The sequence below is a fragment of the Lissotriton helveticus genome, chromosome 12 (assembly GCF_964261635.1).
Source record: "Lissotriton helveticus chromosome 12, aLisHel1.1, whole genome shotgun sequence".
Taxonomy (NCBI): Eukaryota; Metazoa; Chordata; class Amphibia; order Caudata; family Salamandridae; genus Lissotriton; species Lissotriton helveticus.
In genome coordinates, this window is record NC_136073.1 from 812,458,850 (window position 1) to 812,476,877 (window position 18,028).

An 18,028-nucleotide genomic window follows, 5' to 3' on the forward strand; every position below is an offset into this window, starting at 1 on the left:
TTGTTCATACCACAAATTGTAGGTAACAGGGCGTGCAGTGGGGGTAGGGGAGCCATTAGTCCTGCCTGTCAATCATTCGTGACCTACCAGGTCTATGAGTGGGGACATGTACATGCCAATAGTCAAGATGCTGAAGAACAGCCCCAGCCGGCTCAAGCGCGTTGGCACATCAGGGATTTGGATGTAGAAATAAAAATAACCCAGGATAAGCACCGTCAGCGAACCCAGGCACTTCATCAGGATGGAGAACTAGAAAACAACAGAAAACATGCAGAAATAATCAAACACTAGAAAACAGCAGAACCACAGAAAGCACAATCACACACTCAATAGCAGTAGAAATTACGGAAGAAGCGGACATGTACAAAAAAGAGCAGAACGTAAATAAAAACACACGACAACTCAGCAGGATAATAAAATCGACATCCACCCGCTAGAAACAAGCAAAAAATAACAATAAATAATCCTACACTAGAGGAAAGCATGAATAATTTAAAACCAGTCACACATTAGAACATATTTGTAATAACAGGAATAACTGGAAGAAACAAACTCGCATAACAAAACACAGCATAACACAAAAAAATAACGAGACTTGAAAACAGCAGGACAACAAAAAAACAGTCACACACTAGAATGCAGCAGATCAAAGCAAAACAACGTGCTTGTGGCTGCCACCTCCAGCTGTGCAATAGTCGAAAAAAATTCTAGTCTTCGTTGTCTCTCTGGTTTGTTAAGTTCACAATGTCATATTGTGTCAGAAATCATGTTTTAGTTATGACCCAATATCCTTTGCATGAAACCTCATCAAAGTGAATGGGATCTTCAGAATATTTAAACAGCAATAACCCCAAAAAAGCAACCATACACCAGAATTTTTTTTTTAAACAACAAATCAAGAGGTTGCAGCTGGACTAATCTTAGTGACACACAAAAGCAAAATAAAATAAAAAAAATATTCTATGGCACAACAGGTTTTACGTGTCATTGTAACAACGGAGGACAGACACTCGTAAGCAGGAAGTCAAGTAGCAGGTAATGTAGAAAATATGAGGAAGATTTATTGTAAAGATTAGGTTCAGGTTACAGGTAGATTACATGGGCAATGCATGGCCCCAAAAGGAAAAACCTCCTGCTGCTCAGCCCAATCTCTGGAACTGATCTCTCAAAGCATACATAAACATTCTATGACGTCACACACTCTGAGCTGCAGAACTGGTTACCAAGGAGAGGATGCATGGAAACAAATCAAGATATCAGAGCATAACATTTTGTAGACTGAAATGTGTGGGGATGTATCACTAAGATAGGTTCTGAACTATTGTTTAATTTGTTATTTTCAAACCAACTGCGATTTAGGTGTTGTTTTTCTGAAAATATGTGCACGGATTCCGAACATCGCGGACAGGGGTGCTCATGTGTGCTCTGCACTGTTGACGCGTTGGGACCCAAGTGCAATGGTTGGTACCACTGGTGTGGGTTGCTATGTGGCTGGCAGGATGTGTGCATTGTCCTGGGAAGGGAATGCTCTCTGCTCTGTCTGAACTAGAGGGCAGCTTGTATCTTCTGTTCTGTACTTACTTGGGTGCTTGCCACAGAGTTCAGGTATGTTGCCATGGATCACTGACGTGTTTGTGTACGCTCAGCACTCAGGTGGGAATACCCAGAGTCGTGCTGACTTGGGTCTGGTTTACTAGATGCTTTCTTGCTCTGTACCTGACATCTTTCAGTTGGGGTGACCAGAGTAGGCCATGGAAATCAGTAAGAGTAGATGAGCGTGTCATCCTCTTTGAAGTTTACGCTCCTGTGGCATTATCGCGCTGTTGTTCGTTATTCTTAAGACTAAGGTTACTAAAAATGATTCAGCTGGGTAGTAATGAAAACTTATTGTACGCCGTCAAAAACTGAAATTCGTGTTTTGCATTAAAAACAACGAATTTACAGCAATGGTGTGCAGGTTGTCACAAAATGGAGCCTCATCAGGTTCCCAAACAAAATACACAACCACATATTCAATTAATACAAGAGCTTTGTCTATTATAACATGTTGCAAAATTAACCTCTAGTGCTGCTAAGAAAAGCCTTGAGTGGCACCTGTGAAAATATTGTGATGAAAAATTGATGGAGTATAAAAATGGCCGGATTAAACATGGAGCACTTTTTGTGACACATAGATGCATCGTGCCCGGACTGAGCGCGAATCAAGGTAGCGCGGCTTTAATGCTGTTGAGCACTAGGAACATTGGATTACAACTTTGAGTGATTTCTGCCATTCTTTGTGCGCCTACATTTAGGGCTGCCACCCTTTCAAGAAAAAATACCGACCATTTGTTGTTGTTTAGAGAGTATGCAAAGGCCAGGAAATGGTAAAAAATAGAAATTTAAACCAAGTCTTATATATTTATTTGTAACATTACTTTTCTGCTTTTGTTTCCTTTATTAGTCAGGGATGATTAACGCAGCTCTAGAACACATTTAAAATTGTTTTCTATTTATATTTGCTGCTTAAAGAATGTACATATAAAAGCTAAAAATATTGATTTTAAGTGATTTTGCTTATTTTTGCACCGGCCGGGACATGAAAATACCATGGGTGTGGATAAAGAAAGTAGCCTCATGTACCTCCAGGAGACCACCATCCAAGCCGTATTTTTAGATTAACCCCACTCAGCGGTGTTGCACGGGTTGCCAGCGTCAGCGCCCGGGGCAAAGCAAGTATCCTTCCACTTTTCTTTAAAAATGTTGTGCCCCTAGTGTATTGTATTGTAATTGCATTTATATAGCGCTTACTACCCCAGAGAAGGCGTCAAATCGCTTTTTCGGTGAGTAGCACGCTACTCCGAAACCCATAAAGGATTAGTGTTGAATTAGTTTATTGAGATATGAAAGTAATTTCAGTGGTGGAAAGTAGTCAGTTATTTGGATTCAGAAGGATAGCGGAGGGATAGAAGAGGGAATACGGTTTGCATTTATATAGCACTTGTTACCTCTGATGGGGTGTTGAAGCGCTTTTTTGGCGAGTAGCACGCTACTCCGGAAGCCATAAAGGATTAGTGGTGAATTAGTATAGTGAAATATGAGAGTAATTTGAGTGGTAGATATTACTCACGTTATTTGGATTGAGAAGGATAGCAGAGGGACAATATTAAAATGTTGCATCCCTAAAAATTGCCCTAAGAATGTTGCGCCCTGGGCAACCGCCCCTGTGGCCCTGCCCACGCTACGCCACTGAACCTCACTTAAATCCCACTCCATGTACCCCCGAGGCTTATACTGAAAACCTGGCAAGGGTCCAGCCCTCTTGGAACAGCGTTGGCCACCCCTCCATTTTTGATCTCACTCCAACAAGACTCACGCGCTCAGTGTAGTGAAACAGCATGAGTAGCACACACAGAGGTGAACCAGGAAGTAGACGCTGTTCTGTACCTTTTCCGGGGTGAACCTGAGGTACACCAGGATGTAGAGCGTCTGGAGGCACACACCGATGCAGTTCACGCTCATCAGCGTCCAGTCGTCCTTCAGGTACCCGTAGTAGAACCAGCCCATGTTACTATGGAAACAAAAAAAGAAGCCAGAAGAAGGTGAAACGTGCCGCCCCCTCCATCTCCTGTGACAACCCTCTCTCCATTAACACTTCTGTCCCCTTTCCTTTCAAGGGTTCAAGAACTCTGTAAACCCCTCGGTCTGTGGTCCACTCCACGACTTCTCGCCCTGTAAAATAGTTTGTGGGCCCACTAAGGCACTTTTTACAAGGCCGAGCCCCACCGTGGGGGGCACGCAGAGCGCGCACACATCTGGCGAGAAGACGAATATATCCGGTTTCAATTCGAGCAGCACGAAAACGGATGCCCACTGCGACACTAAGGGTTGTTTTTCTTTTGAATGGATAGGCCATTTCTCAGAAAAAGCACAACGTTTTGCAACACGTTTTACCTAATGTGACCCAGATGTCTGCACGTGCTGCGGAGGTCGGAAGTCCCACAAAGCCGACATCCAGATGGGGAGATTCTTTTAGGGTCGCATTATAAAGAGCCCTGTAAATGTAAATTACGACCCACAGCTCGCAATTATAAACTTTGTGATGTATATAGTAGCCAATGCCACTGGAATTTTGGGATTGTGCGGCCGCGCCGATTTTCGCTTGATTATAGGTTTGCCGCATTTTCCACATAATCAATCATTTATTGAATAATCTGCAGATTTTAACAAAACAAAAACATGTGTTTCTCGCGCAAACAGATCAAAAGTTACAACGCAGAGACACAAGTTGCTGTGTAGTGGAAGGCCTATTGCAAATGTTGCTTATTGCTATATTTGGGTGTTAAACTGGTACTAATATGGTGCACCCAATGCCCGGACAGTGTTAAAAAGTACAAAGTAATGAAGCAATACTATAAAAAATGTGCCGCTTTGCATCGCATAATTTGCCTTTTCTTGCTGCATGATTTACTCAACCCTGCTGCATAATTTAGCTCTCCCCTGCTGCTTAATTTCAGTGGCCCTGTATATACATACTGTAATTACTGGGTAGATAAGGTCCGCACCACTATTACAATTCGGTTGGTAAAGGTGCTGCAACTCAATGGGTGAAAAAAGAGCGGGAAATGCAGAGATATTGACACAAACCAAAATCTGCACGTTATGCCTCATTTTCAGTACATACGGAGAAAACAATGCCTTCCTTGGAGGTATGGTAAAAGCTACGTATCAATTACAGTCAGGGCCACTGGAATTATGCGGCAAGATAGGATCAAATTATGTGGCAGAGTTGACTAAATGATGTGGCCACAGGAGGCAAATTATGGGGCACAATGCAGCAATTGTTTGGTATGATTCTGTCATTTTACCCATATTAACACTGTTTTAGGACACGTTTAATCTCATTAGTACAATTTTAACAAAAATACAGCAATAAGCTACCGTCGACCTTCGCGAATAGCCTTTACTACTCAGCAACAAGCCTCTGCCTTTTTTTAAGTAACTTTTGATCCGTTTGAGCTAGAATATTTTTTTTAACATTTGCAAATAATGCAGCAGATGATGGAAAATGTATCGCATAATTCCAGCGTCTCTGATTATAGTTTGACAGTAATTCTCTTACTCCCTTTTGTCATGGAAAATTGCAATGGGCAGCAATTATCACAAGCCCTAAACTACCATCACTTTGGTCTTCGATTTTACTCCGTCTAATAATTATTGTATCTGGGACAGGACACTCATAATCAGGCTTAAGTCCGAGAAAAGGCTGTATAATGGTTTCCATGCCCTAGGTGAAGTGACTCGCCAGTCGAAGCAGGGGACCCCCACCCAGAACTATCTACAATTTGAACCTTGAAACAACACCAAAAATGCAGAAACAAGTAAACATAAGACAAATAAATTATGAAAATATTTTAATTAATTCACATACAAAAATGCAAAAATCGAAGATTTAATTGTTTTAATGGGTAGTTTAGAGCTATTCAAAATTCTATTTAATTTCTTAAAAAAAGGAGGTGATATGCTGAGCTCTAGCACATCACTTTGTCATGTTTTTGCTACTAATACAAACTCTTTCTTAGCCGCTGCATGCCAGTGCTTCAAATGAGGTCACCAATCTTCCATACTAGTTTCTATTTGCTGTACATGCGCTTCTCCCACAAACCAAAATTGGTAAACCAACTTAATTTCTGGTCTCAAAGTTTAAATTACTAATCATTTACAGAGCATTTTAACATTTTCAAAATTTGCTTTTTCAATCATGGCCCAACTGTGTGGGCTATGCGGACCCACGCCCAGGGCCGGCTCTAGCGCTGGTGACTGCCCTGTGCGACAATAATTGTTGGCGCCCCCACACCCAGTGACTACCTCCTAGGATTCTCTCACTACCACTGGGCAAACGTGCCCTTCAACTCTCCAATCATAGCTTATTGCTAAACACAACACCCCCCTGAGGTCAGCGCCCCCTCCACAGGTCAGCACCCAGTGCGGCTGCACCAGTCGCACTGTCCAAAAGCTAGCCCTGCCCACGCCGGTCCACAGACCCCTGGCTAAGAACCGCAGCCCTAAGAGGTCACCTTGTACTCCTTTGGCTAGAATTGTGGAGAATGCTTGACACATATCGAAGACTCATGTTTTCTCACCAAGAACTTTGAGATGTCATAACTAAACACGAATGTCAAAGGCCATGGCTATCATAGGTGCAACAGGGGCAGTGGCACAGAGAACCAGGTGAGTGGTGGATATAATGCACTCCAATGACAGAAGCAAGGCAGTATCATTTACTTACATGCATTAGGACCCATCACACCCTTACTATATCTTGCACATATTCATAAAATGGTCACTTTTGCCACAGCCTGTAGTGCGTAGGTTTGTTCGGCTACTGGCTGGTGTCACAGCACTAACCCAGAGGGCCCTGGGCAGAGAGGGAATTAAGTTGACGAGTGGAGTGGTCTGAGACTGGTGAGGCCTGGCTCTTCATCGAGAAGGCTCAGGTGCACCAAGCTGAACCTGCTAGGTGGCGAAGGCTGCGCTTACTTTCTCATGGGTATAAAATCTTGAAGGGGCGAGGAGTAGACTGTTAGTAGTACACATTTATTTATTTGAAAAGTTTTATAGAGCGCGAACAAGACCCAAAGGGGTATCAGGGCGCTGTACAGCATTGTCGTCAGCAATTATACAGAACATAAAGAAGGTAAGTGAAATTACAACCAGTGGGAACACATTCACTAATAAAGAGTACGGAGTATCAGAGGTGCCCTATTGCGCTCCGAGTAAAACATCATTCAATAGAAAGAATCAAGTGCATCAAGGAATATTAACAAAAAGGGAACGAGCAAAAATCAACAGTTGATGCAGTTAAAGGAGCTATCGAGGACTAGAACAAAAGAAGATAAAAACATAACATATAGAACATGTGTGAAAATACGTCTAGATTTTGGTTATTAACAAAATCACAAGAGCATGATCAACGCTTTAATGTTCGTTCATTAGTAGTCTTCTGACCAGTTTCTTAAAGGAAGTAGTGGAAGGATTGGATCTGATCTCGGATGGCAAGGAGTTGCAAATTCTTGGAGCAAGACTGGTAAACGCACAGTTGTACGATCTTTTCTTTTTTAATCTTGGAGGTTTCAGGAGAAGGGTGGACATACTTCTGAGGGTCTGGCTGGAGCCCGATAGCTCAAGTTTATTTGCTAGGTAGTATGGGGTATTGTCGTGTATGGCTTTAAGAGTCAGGCATGCTATCTTAAGTCGGATTCACATTAAAAGAAACTACGCAATTTCCTACTTTCAACAGATGAATGGAAAGCAAGTCAGACTTTTCCTAAGTCCAACCATGCCCAGAATGTCGCGGTTACCCCCATTGTTCAGAAATTAATTTGGGGGCACTATTGTGGGATAGGGCGCCAGTACCCACCCAAGTGTAATGTAATCGCATGTAACCGCCCCAGTAATGCCACACGGTAGAAAAAGGACCTGCGTGGGTTCCATGCCAACCCTGAGCAGCAGGCCCCATCAAGTGCAGTTGTACTGTACGCGGTGCAGCTAGCAGACATCACGCCACACTGCGCTGTGAGCGGTGCACCTTTCCAGGGTTCGTCAACGGCGTATTCCCTAGATGGTTCTCCAAATGCGGTTCCCATCCATGTGACAGATAAATTCAGCACCCACACCCCTCTCAAGATGGGGAAACCTACAGCATGATTTTCCAAAATCTAACAGTGTTTAAAGAGCCATCAAAGCATTTCATAATTACTTCCTCATCACCACTCTTACTAGACTCATCTACAGCAGCATCTTGGGAAGCAGTGAGCCAGTGGTGGTCCTTATTCTAGTGGAAAAAAAGAGACATGGCTCCTGGCATGCCGCAGGAAAGCCTCATGAAAGAGGGACCTTGGTTTTCCAATTGTTTGAATTGTAATGCAAGACTAATAAAGAAATATACGACAAAATCTAGTGGTCCATGTGTTTAAGGTCATATGTGCATCATGCAAGGAATGTACTTACCATAAAGGAGCCAGCTCGTGGTTGATCACACTAAATTGCTCTGAGCCTGGGGGACACTGGTCAGCAACAGAGGACATAGGAGAATTTCACCATCTGCAATTTTAACCCCGGGTGTTTTTCAGGTAGGTGTGTTTTTGCCTCTGTTGGACTTGCCCTTCATGCTTCAACAGCAGATAGGTGTTGTATCTTCCCAGCCTGGGTACCCGCCAATGAGTACCACACATGCAGCTTAGAATTACACATCATTATTCTGCTGAATGTACTGCGAACCCAACATTCTAAAACAAGCTTTCATGCATTACACTCTGACACCTACGTCACAGCTCTACGGAGTCAGTTAGGAGCAAAAAAGGTGCCATCAAAAAATATCGCATTACATCTCCGCATCTGTTAAATAAAAAAGTACTTTTTTTTGCAAATCAACAGATATATTCAATTAAATTTCTTCAACTCCACCTTCTTGGCGATTTAATTATTCAACCTGATCGGGGTGCTTTAAGCCGTCATCTGCACTGTCAGAGACTTTCGAAGACGGTAACGAAGTAACAGCAGACACTGAGTTTTCAGCTTCAGTCTTTCTTTCACCATATTGATCAGAAGACCGATGAATTAAATGCCAAAAGTGAGAAGAGTCTTTGGTAACAGACTTTCCAGGATGCTGGGCAGTCACCATATGTCCATTGGTGGACACAACGTGGAACGGTGCAGCATCATATAGAGCATCAGATTTTCTCCTTCGCAGTGGTGGGCAATCACTAGAACTCTTGTCTTAAACTCATGTTCTTTACATGTCGCCTCTTGTCGGAATTTTTCCCTATTAACCAAGTCCTTCATCTGAGTTGTATTCTGACTTCCTTCTCTTTTTTTGGACCACTGAAGTAACTTGATTGTCGTTGCTCTCCCGATCATCAAAGTTGCAGAACTTTTGCCTGCGGTTGAGTGAGGAATTGAACGATAGGGTGGAATTCAAAACAGTTTTTAAACTGAGCCTCTCAAGAGTTGCATGCTGTACTGCTTTCTTTAGCATATTCACAAAACGCTTAACAAGTCCATTGGCCTGCGGCCACAAAGGTGTACTCTTCTGATACGTTATGTTCAGATGCTCTAGGAAATCTTTGAATTCTCAGACTTCAAAATGGCTGGAACGCCTCACGTTGCAAAAATGCCATCAAATCTCTCAATGACTTGTTCATGAGTTGTGGATGAGAGATCCTCTATTAACGGAAAACGGGAGTACTCATCCACAATTACTATCAGATGATGTCCATTATCAAGTGGACCAAAGAAATAGATGGCTATTCTCTCCTATGCATGTTTAGGGATTTCTGACATGGTAAGAGTCTGTTGACTAATGTTTGTAGAAAGGCAGCTCCATAAATGACAGGCCTTGAGTTCCTTTTCTACCCTCTCATCTAACTATGGAAACCAAACTTGATTTTGGAGAGTGCTATTGGTGGCAACAATACTGTCCTTTGCGAGCCATTTCAATTATTTTCTGTCTTAAATTTTCCGGAATTAGGATTCCCGACCCTTGTAGTATAACTCCTTCCTGAGTTATAGACAGTTCATTTTTGTTCTCTTGGTATTCACCATCACTGGTGAGAGGTCGGGTGTGTGAGTTCCACAACTGATGTATAATGATATCTTTCAACTTCAGCATGTCACTCTCATGGCTCGTGGGAGTAATGATCTGGGCTAACGATATGGCAGCTGGCGTATTTGGAGTTACAATTAAATTAATGTAGGCTTCAGCCGTGTTGGATGAAATACATTGACCTCGTATAGGCACTCTGAAAAAGTAGTCAGCAGGGTTTTGATCCTTCTCTGGACGATGAACAATGGTATATTGATACTCTTGTAATCGTACTCCCAACAGTTCAATGTGAGGAGGCATCTTGGCTTTTGGATTGCCAAAGATAGTCAATAAAGTTTGATGATCAGTTATCAGCGTAAAAGGCATTCCATACAGGAATGCATGGAAATGTTAACAAGCCCATACCATAGCCGAACTTTCTTTCTCAGGTTGTGAGTAAGCACGTTCTGTCAGGAACAAACCTCTACTGGCATATGCCACAATATGCCTTCGAGGCACGTGGGTGTCTGCTGTGCTGTGTCAGGATAGCGCCTAACTCAATTGGGCTAGCGTCAACAACAACCTCTGTATGAAGCTTTGGATTGATTGGATAGGCCATTTCAGTAGCAGTTTCAATGGCGTGTTTGATTTTCTTGAAACTTCCCTCACATTCTTGTGACCACTTGAATGAAACATTTTTCTTCATTAACTCTCGTAAGGAAGCAATTATGGTAGCAAAGTTTCATATGTATCTTGAGCAGTAACTGGTAATGACAAGAAATGAGCAAATCATAGACACATCTTGTGGGGATCAGCATTTGATTGACACAGCAAGTACATTGGCAGGATCCAGTGTCATATCTCCATCTGAAAAGATATGGCTAAAGAATTTTAACTTTGTCTAGTGGAACTCACACTTGTCTGCATTCAAAGACAGGCCTGCATCAGTCAGTAAACGACATTCTTGGTTGAGAGCTTTATCATGCTCCTTCTGTGTAGCTCTGAAAATCAATGTCATTGCTATAATTGAATGCATTTACAACCCGGCTGAATGACATGTTTTATGGTGTCTTGAAAAAGTTCTGCTGCAGATGACACATCAAAACCGAGTGTCTCATATCGGAACAGACTGACTTGTGCAGAAAAGGTTGTGATATACCTGCAATCTTCTTCGAGTTCCAACTGATGATAACTTTTATTTAAATCAAGGCGCGAGAAGACCGTTGCACCAATTAATTGCGTTACCATGTCAGCAATGTGTGGACCTGGATGTTGTTCTCGTCCAATTGCCTTGGTTGCTTGCCGCATATCAACGCATATGCGTACAGCTCCTTCAGTGTCTTTTTTAGGCAATACGCTATGGGAGAAACCCATGGCATCTGACCAGTTGAACGCTCAATAATGTCATGCTTAAGTAACGATTCAAGTTCTTATAAAACAGCTTCTTGTAAATGAAAAGCAACTTGCCTATGTCTCAGAGAAACAGGATTGACATCGTCAATTCAAAGAACTTTATTTCGCTACGTTTCCGTAGCATAAAAAGTACATAAATACATATCACAGCGTACTTTATAATAGTGAAACAACCTTAAGAACTGTACTAAAACTGAATAAAAATAGAAGACTTTGTCATCTACTCAGAAAAAGGTAAAAATTGTGCAAAATAATACTCTTCTTAAAAGTAGCGATGTACCAGTGCATACAATTAAAAACATCACAAAAGTCTATTCAAATATCTCATTAGGCCCTTGGGTTTTAATTTCTTTTTTTAAATTCTAGGTTAAATACATGATCGACTCAGATAATCATAGACATTGCAATTCACCCTCCAAAACACAGGTCAAACTATCAATTCATATTCTTGCATACAATCCGAATGAGATCACCTGCTCCTCAAAGAAGCCCATAGGAATGACGCTACAGAGTGACACATCAGAGGATCGTCCAGCTGTTGAATGTAAAATACAGGTCAGCATAGTATAAAATAAAATCAACGCAATAACAGGACAATAAATCTTCTCCTCTGTAAGTTATAAAAAAGAGCAAAAAAATAAATATGTCAATCTATCAATCAGGGGTTGATAAAGCGCAACTACTCACCCGTAAGGGTTTCAAGGCACTGGGTGAGAGGGGGGAGGCTCCGTTGAGTGCTGGAGTCATCCGAAGAGCTGGGTCTTGAGGTCCTTTCTTAACTGGAGCAGTGTGGGAGCTTGGTGGAGGGGGGAGGTTATTCCAGGCCTCGGCTGCGAGGTAGAAGAAGGACTTTCCTCTTGTTCTGCTCTTGTAGATGCATGGAACGGCAGCCAGAGAGAGGTCAGCTCATCGGAGGTGTCTTTTGGTTGCGTTGAAGGAGAAACGGTTGTTCAGCTATGTTGGTCCGGTGTTGTGGAGGGACTTTATGTGCAAGTGAGGAGTTTGAAGGCTATTCTTTATTTCAATGGGGAGCCAGTGGAGTTCGCGGCGGTGTTGGGTTGTCTGGCTGCGACGTCGGATGTCTAGGATCAGTCTGGCTGCAGCGTTCTGGACAGTCTGGAGTTTGCAAAGAAGGTTCTTGTTGATTCCGGCATACAGAGCGTTGCCGTAGTCCAGTCTGCTACTGATGAGAGCGTGTGTGACAGTTTTCCTGGATTCGGATGGGATCCATCTTAACGTTTTTTCGGAGTATGTGGAGGGTGTTGAAGCAGGCCGAAGTTACGGTGTTGATCTGGCAGTTTATTGTGAGTGATGAGTCTAGTATGATGCCGAGGTTTTGTGCGTGGTCCGTAAGGTGGGGGGTTTCCAAGGGTGGGGGGGCCACCAAGAGTCCTCCCATGCGAAGGGGGTGGAGCCAAGGATGAGGACTTCTGTTTTCTCAGAGTTGAGTTTCAGGCAGCACTTCTTCATCCAGGTGGGGTAATCTGTGCAAATTTGACTGCACTGACACCCCATCACGGGGGCACAGAGTTAGCTCCCTTAATGAATGAGCATTTGCTGGAGTATCAAAGGGATATAATTTAGGCAAAACCATATCAGGATAAATTGATGCTGTAAATTTTGCAAAAGCTAAATATGACTGTACACCCTGATTGATGGGAGAAGACATTTGGTATAATCTGACTGTGGATTTATCTCTGTTTAACTCCCTTCTAACTACAGGGGCCTTTGCCAGAAAGGTCTCCTTAAGCCTCGACTGAGTGATATGTAAACAGGCGAGTGGGGCCTCAAATTCTTCACATAAACCCAAATCTATCAAAAAGCGCTTCACATACTACAGCCAAGGAATTTTGTGTGCAAAATTCAGTTTTAAACAGTCTCTCAATATGGCTTGATTCAAGGTTACAGTCTCCCTCCTCAATATCGAATGCCACAGTAAAATTGGCGCATGACGAACAGTATCAGAAATATAAGATACACCCAATTCGCTGAGGAATAAGAGGTTTGAGCAGCTACGGGGCAGAGATAACACATTTTTAATAAACGCATCCTCGATATGCTGAAGGTAGTCAATATCGGCCATTTTCCATAACGCCGCCCCATGCGTAGCCCTAGTGACGGCTATAGCTGCGTACACACTTAGTATTCTGGGGATGGGTTTCAACCCCAACCTCTTCATGAATGTTAAGATGGCCACTATACTTTTTTCTAATAAGAGGGCTATTTGACACCATATTTTTTTATGTATACTTCCCGTCAAGAAAAAAAAAACCCACGTATGGGAATGTTTCCGCCACCTCAACCGGTGCATGTCTATGTGGAAAGCTTGAAGTTTGTTTGGCCGTTCACCAGCAACAAGTACATAGGACTTTTCTTTGTTTACGTGGCGGTCCAAACTATCCATGAAGCTAGTATACTCCTCTATGAATCTCTGCATTGCTTGGCCAGTTCTAGCTATAAGCACTGCATCATCAGCATGAAGGAGTATAGGGAGAGGGTCTGAATCAATGTATGGAACATCTTTAACAGACCCCGTCAGAACTGCTTCCACTCTGCTTTCGTATAAAGAGAAAACAGGAATGTTGCATGGACGCAGCACAGTCTAACGCCCTGCTCAATCTCAAAAGGTCTGATACACTCCCCCTCCCTTCCATAGTGAACACATGCAGTTGCCTGTGAGTATATCTGCCTTATAAAATCGTCATTAATATGTAACTTTTCTTTTGTAGTCTTAAGCGTCCCCAAACAATGAAACAATTACGGAAACTGACTTCCTATTTTGTGGTGAGCATATATATTGTAATTCACAGAAATCAGTCCCATATCAGCATATTGCTGCTGTACCCTGAAGCACATGGATGGGTGCTTTCCCTTTCATGGGTTTCAGTGTCACCACAAATGATCCGTGACTTTTTAAGGGCTTTAAAGCAGCCCAGGTATACACTTTGGTTTTCCATACCTAAAGTCAAGGTAATGGATATAATTTATTGTATTTCTCTTTGGGCATTATGTTTAGCGATGCACCATTGTGGATGGTGAAAGGTATTGAACAATCTTTTATTTTTATTGTCATTTTCAGACAGTGTTTGTATGACTTTGGTATGTCAACTTCTCTTTGACTGACATTTTTCTTCACATGCAGCCAGACTGACATGTACATGTTTCTCTGAGGTAAACATCAACATGGCTCAACCGTTATCCTCACTTTCACTTGATAGTGAGGCGGAAAAGCTATTTGATGATGATTTAGATGACAATCAACTTTTAGTGTCGATTTGCCTCAACTGATGTCGCTGCAGAGTCTCGTGGGTGTGTGCCGAACACTGCCTTTGGAACGTCGTGGCGGAAATTTTGTACTTGTGCCGTGATGCACTTACTTTTTCCTTCACTTTACAAACCATCACAAAATGGTTCTCTTTCCCACAGCCTTTACATATCTGTCCAATGGCGGGACATTTACCTGCATGTGGAAACGAAAATCCATATCTAAAACATAACTTTTTTTATGTGTAGAAATCACTTTGTGTCCTTCAGTCGTTTGCTTTGGCTTACTTTTTATACTCCTGATTAATTGACTCTGGGCACCCCCAGCCTCCATGTCAGCGGCTTGTATTTCAGCACGCTCCTCAGCTCAGGCCGCCATCAAAACTCGCTCCAGACTAATAGTTTCTCTAAGCATTCGTCGACTGAATGAATCTGACAAGTATCCATCAATAACTCCAAGTAGCGTTACTTCCTCATCATTAAATTAATTGAGCTTGCGATGTTTGATGAGTGTATCAACTCTCTCCAAAAATTCATCAATTGTTTCATCAACTTTTTGGCATTCTTGACTGAAAATGTATCTTTCGTAATCAACATTTGATAGTGGATTGAACTTGAGATTCAGTGTTTCTTTAATCTGACATTATGTAATCTCTTTGTCAGTTTGCGGCATTTTGTTTATGACTTCTTTCATACCATCACCAGCAAGATTTTTGAGATACTTTATAATATTTTTGTTATCAATCTCTTCAAGTGCATCAGTCCATCTATCGCCAATATTTTGCTTTTTGGAGTATCGAAAGGCAATGGTGGTTTCAAAAGGGCAGCAGCATTGTAGACCAGTGTGGAACATACTGACACCTCGGGTGGATCCCTGTGACTTTGTGTCTGCAACTCATCTGTGAGATCCTGTGACATGCCGGCCTCTCACTCATCTTTAATGAGAGCTGGAAACTTGACTTTCTTTGCAGTCATCTGAAAATATTCACTATTCCGAGAGTAGTTCTTGTCTCTTCATTTACTGAAGACCTGTGAAGTTGTTCTGAGCCCCACTCTGCAACTTTGTGAATTAACTGCTTCAGGTATGGATGGCTCCATAAGCACAACCCTGAACATTTCTCCTTGAGCCAACTTCACCAAGAGCTCTAATATGATGACTCGCTTTACTGTATTCAGTAAGTCATGTAATTATTTTCTTCTAAATGTCAATTTGCATTTTCTAACACCTGGTTGATCTCCACCTTGCAGCACTTCTGTTTGCAGCATTATCTTGCAAGTTAGGATTATCTGCGGCTGCACTTCATAAACAAGTTTGAATCTGCATTCAGCGTTAAAACTCCTTAAAATGTACAATTTTATTCTTGCGTGGCAGTGAGACACCTTCCATGTATGGCTTGACGAACAGGCTCTCGCCCGACCATCAACGTGTAGATTGTTTACAGCGCTTCCGTTGTCTTCACTTGCTTTACAGCGACTGCAGTTGAGCTTTGACTCCACGTGCATGAAGGGTTGAATCCGTTCTTTGACAGCAACACATGTGGCACACACGAACAGTTTACTTGGACCACAGCAAACTCTCTAGCATAGCAGTCATTCTTCGGGTTACTTATCCCCTATCTCGGCACCATTCGCTTCCGAGCCTGAGTACCTGCCAACAACTACGCGACACAAGGAGCTTAGTATTATACGTCATTATTCTTCTGCGTGTAACTACAAACCCAACTTCTAAAACAAGCTTTCATGGCATTGCGCTCCGACACCTACATCACATCTCTACGGAGTTCGTTAGGAGCCAATAGGGTTCAAGCATAAAATATCGCAAGACACTACAGTACGGTAGTTGTGAGAGATGGTCAAAAGGCAGAAAAAAGATGAAAGTAGGTTCCACTTTCTTCTACCCTTCAAAGTTACGTAGATTTGTGGCGGATTGCATATCAGGAGATAAGCTTTCTCTCCTCAAATCTATCAAATATAGTCAGAGTAAAATACAAAAATGAAGATCATTTTACGAATGAGTCAAGGTCTTTCAAAGCAGAATGTTGTATCTATGTGTAGACAGGTTTGTCCTAAAAGATCAGTGGTTGGTTGAGGTGTTCTACAGGGGCATTAGGGCTGTTGGGCTGTGAGATACCAAGGAATTCTCTGAATCCACCAACTTGCCCGGAATGTTGGGGGAAAACGTGTAGGACCATTGGCAGGTTAAACTGTAGATATGTAAAAGGTGTTGCCGTTTGGCCTCTAGGCATTTTAGTGCTGGCAACACTAGAGAAGTGAGTATGCGGAGGAGTATGGTCTTTGGTGGGATAAATTTCAAGCCAATTCAAAAGTGTGTGGTGGGGGAACATTGGGGGCAAAAACTCTACAAGCCAACTATTTTGAATTCACCACACATGATGTTGGCACATATGGTTCAGAGGTTATCTACCCAGTTATACTAATATGTGAATATGCAAAAACGTAGGCCAATCTTCAAGCTGAACCAAACAGGTGGTGTCTTTCTTATCTCTTAAGCCCAGTTATTTTGTGTCTCCAAATTAATGCATGCCATATGTATGATAAAATGTCTCAATGGCAAAGGAATAAAGGTGGCCTGTAATCCTCTCCGCACCCACATGACCCGAATATGTAACCGGCATGAATCTTTATCCCAGGCTTGGCCCATTATAGGCTTTCTATTTGCTGCTGAGGGCTACAGTGGACCACGATGGCTGACAAAGGTGGCGCCATCGTGATCCAAGATGTCTCAAAGTATGAATCTGAGATTAATCGACAATTATTGGATGGTATTAGTTACAAACAACTCAGATCCGATCCGTCGAAAGCCATAGCTCTAGAAATCCTGGAATTAACTAAAGAAGGATATGATCAAGGTTTTCTGTCCAAACATGAGTTTGACTATTTGAACCAGCAATGCCCACGCCTGGCTACGATCTACACTCTCCCCAAGATCCACAAAAACATGGTGGATCCACCTGGGCGTCCTATCGTATCTGGATGCGGCTCCATCCTCGAACCCTTGGGTAGATACATTGATTTCTTTCTTAAACCCCTGGCTGAAGCAACACAGACTTATCTCAGAGATACTCTCCACACGATCAACATCATTGAAAATCTTCCGTTTGATTGCCAACATCAAATTCTTGCCACCTGTGATGTAGTCTCCTTGTACTCCTGCATCCCTCAAGAGGAAGCACTTGTAGTGATAACGCGGTGTTTACAAAAAAGACCAGCACCTGTACAAGTACCGACAGAGTTCATCATCGCTCTGCTCCGGATAGCAATGACTAAAAACTTCTTCATGTTTAGAAACAAGTTTTTCCTGCAGATCAAAGGGGTGGCGATGGGGGCTCCCTTCGCCCCGGATGTAGCCATTCTCTATATGGCAGCTTTTGAAGAAGACACTGTCCTATGTGGGCACAACCCATTCAGAGACCATGTATATCTCTGGATGAGATATATCGATGATATTTTAATAATCTGGAACGGCGAACCAACAGAATTATCATCCTTTCATACATGGCTTAATCAACAACAACCTCATCTTCAATTTACCATCGAATCCAACAACCGAACTGTTGACTTTCTTGACATCACTATCTATGAGGACCAAGGCATCCTACTCACGACATTATATCGTAAACCTGCCGAGAGGAACTCCCTACTACAGTACAGTAGTCATCATCCTCGAGCCCTGCGCGATAATCTGCCGTTTGGACAGTACTTACGAATCCGTCGTAACTGTTCCAGTAAAGAACACTACCTAGAACAATCTGAGGACCTATCCAATCG

The 18,028-nt window shown here is 42.5% G+C and overlaps 1 protein-coding gene across 1 annotated transcript in view; it reads right to left on the reverse strand.

The window, feature by feature from the left end:
- Positions 1 to 18,028, reverse strand: part of SLC50A1 (solute carrier family 50 member 1) — a 50,113-nt gene that overhangs the window by 16,773 nt on the left and 15,312 nt on the right. Inside the window, exons 3-4 of the mRNA XM_078670575.1 lie at positions 3,427 to 3,550; positions 88 to 249 (exon numbers count right to left, since the gene is read on the reverse strand). Of these exons, the coding sequence (XP_078526701.1) occupies positions 88 to 249; positions 3,427 to 3,550 (286 nt within the window). The remainder of the gene's footprint in view (positions 1 to 87; positions 250 to 3,426; positions 3,551 to 18,028) is intronic.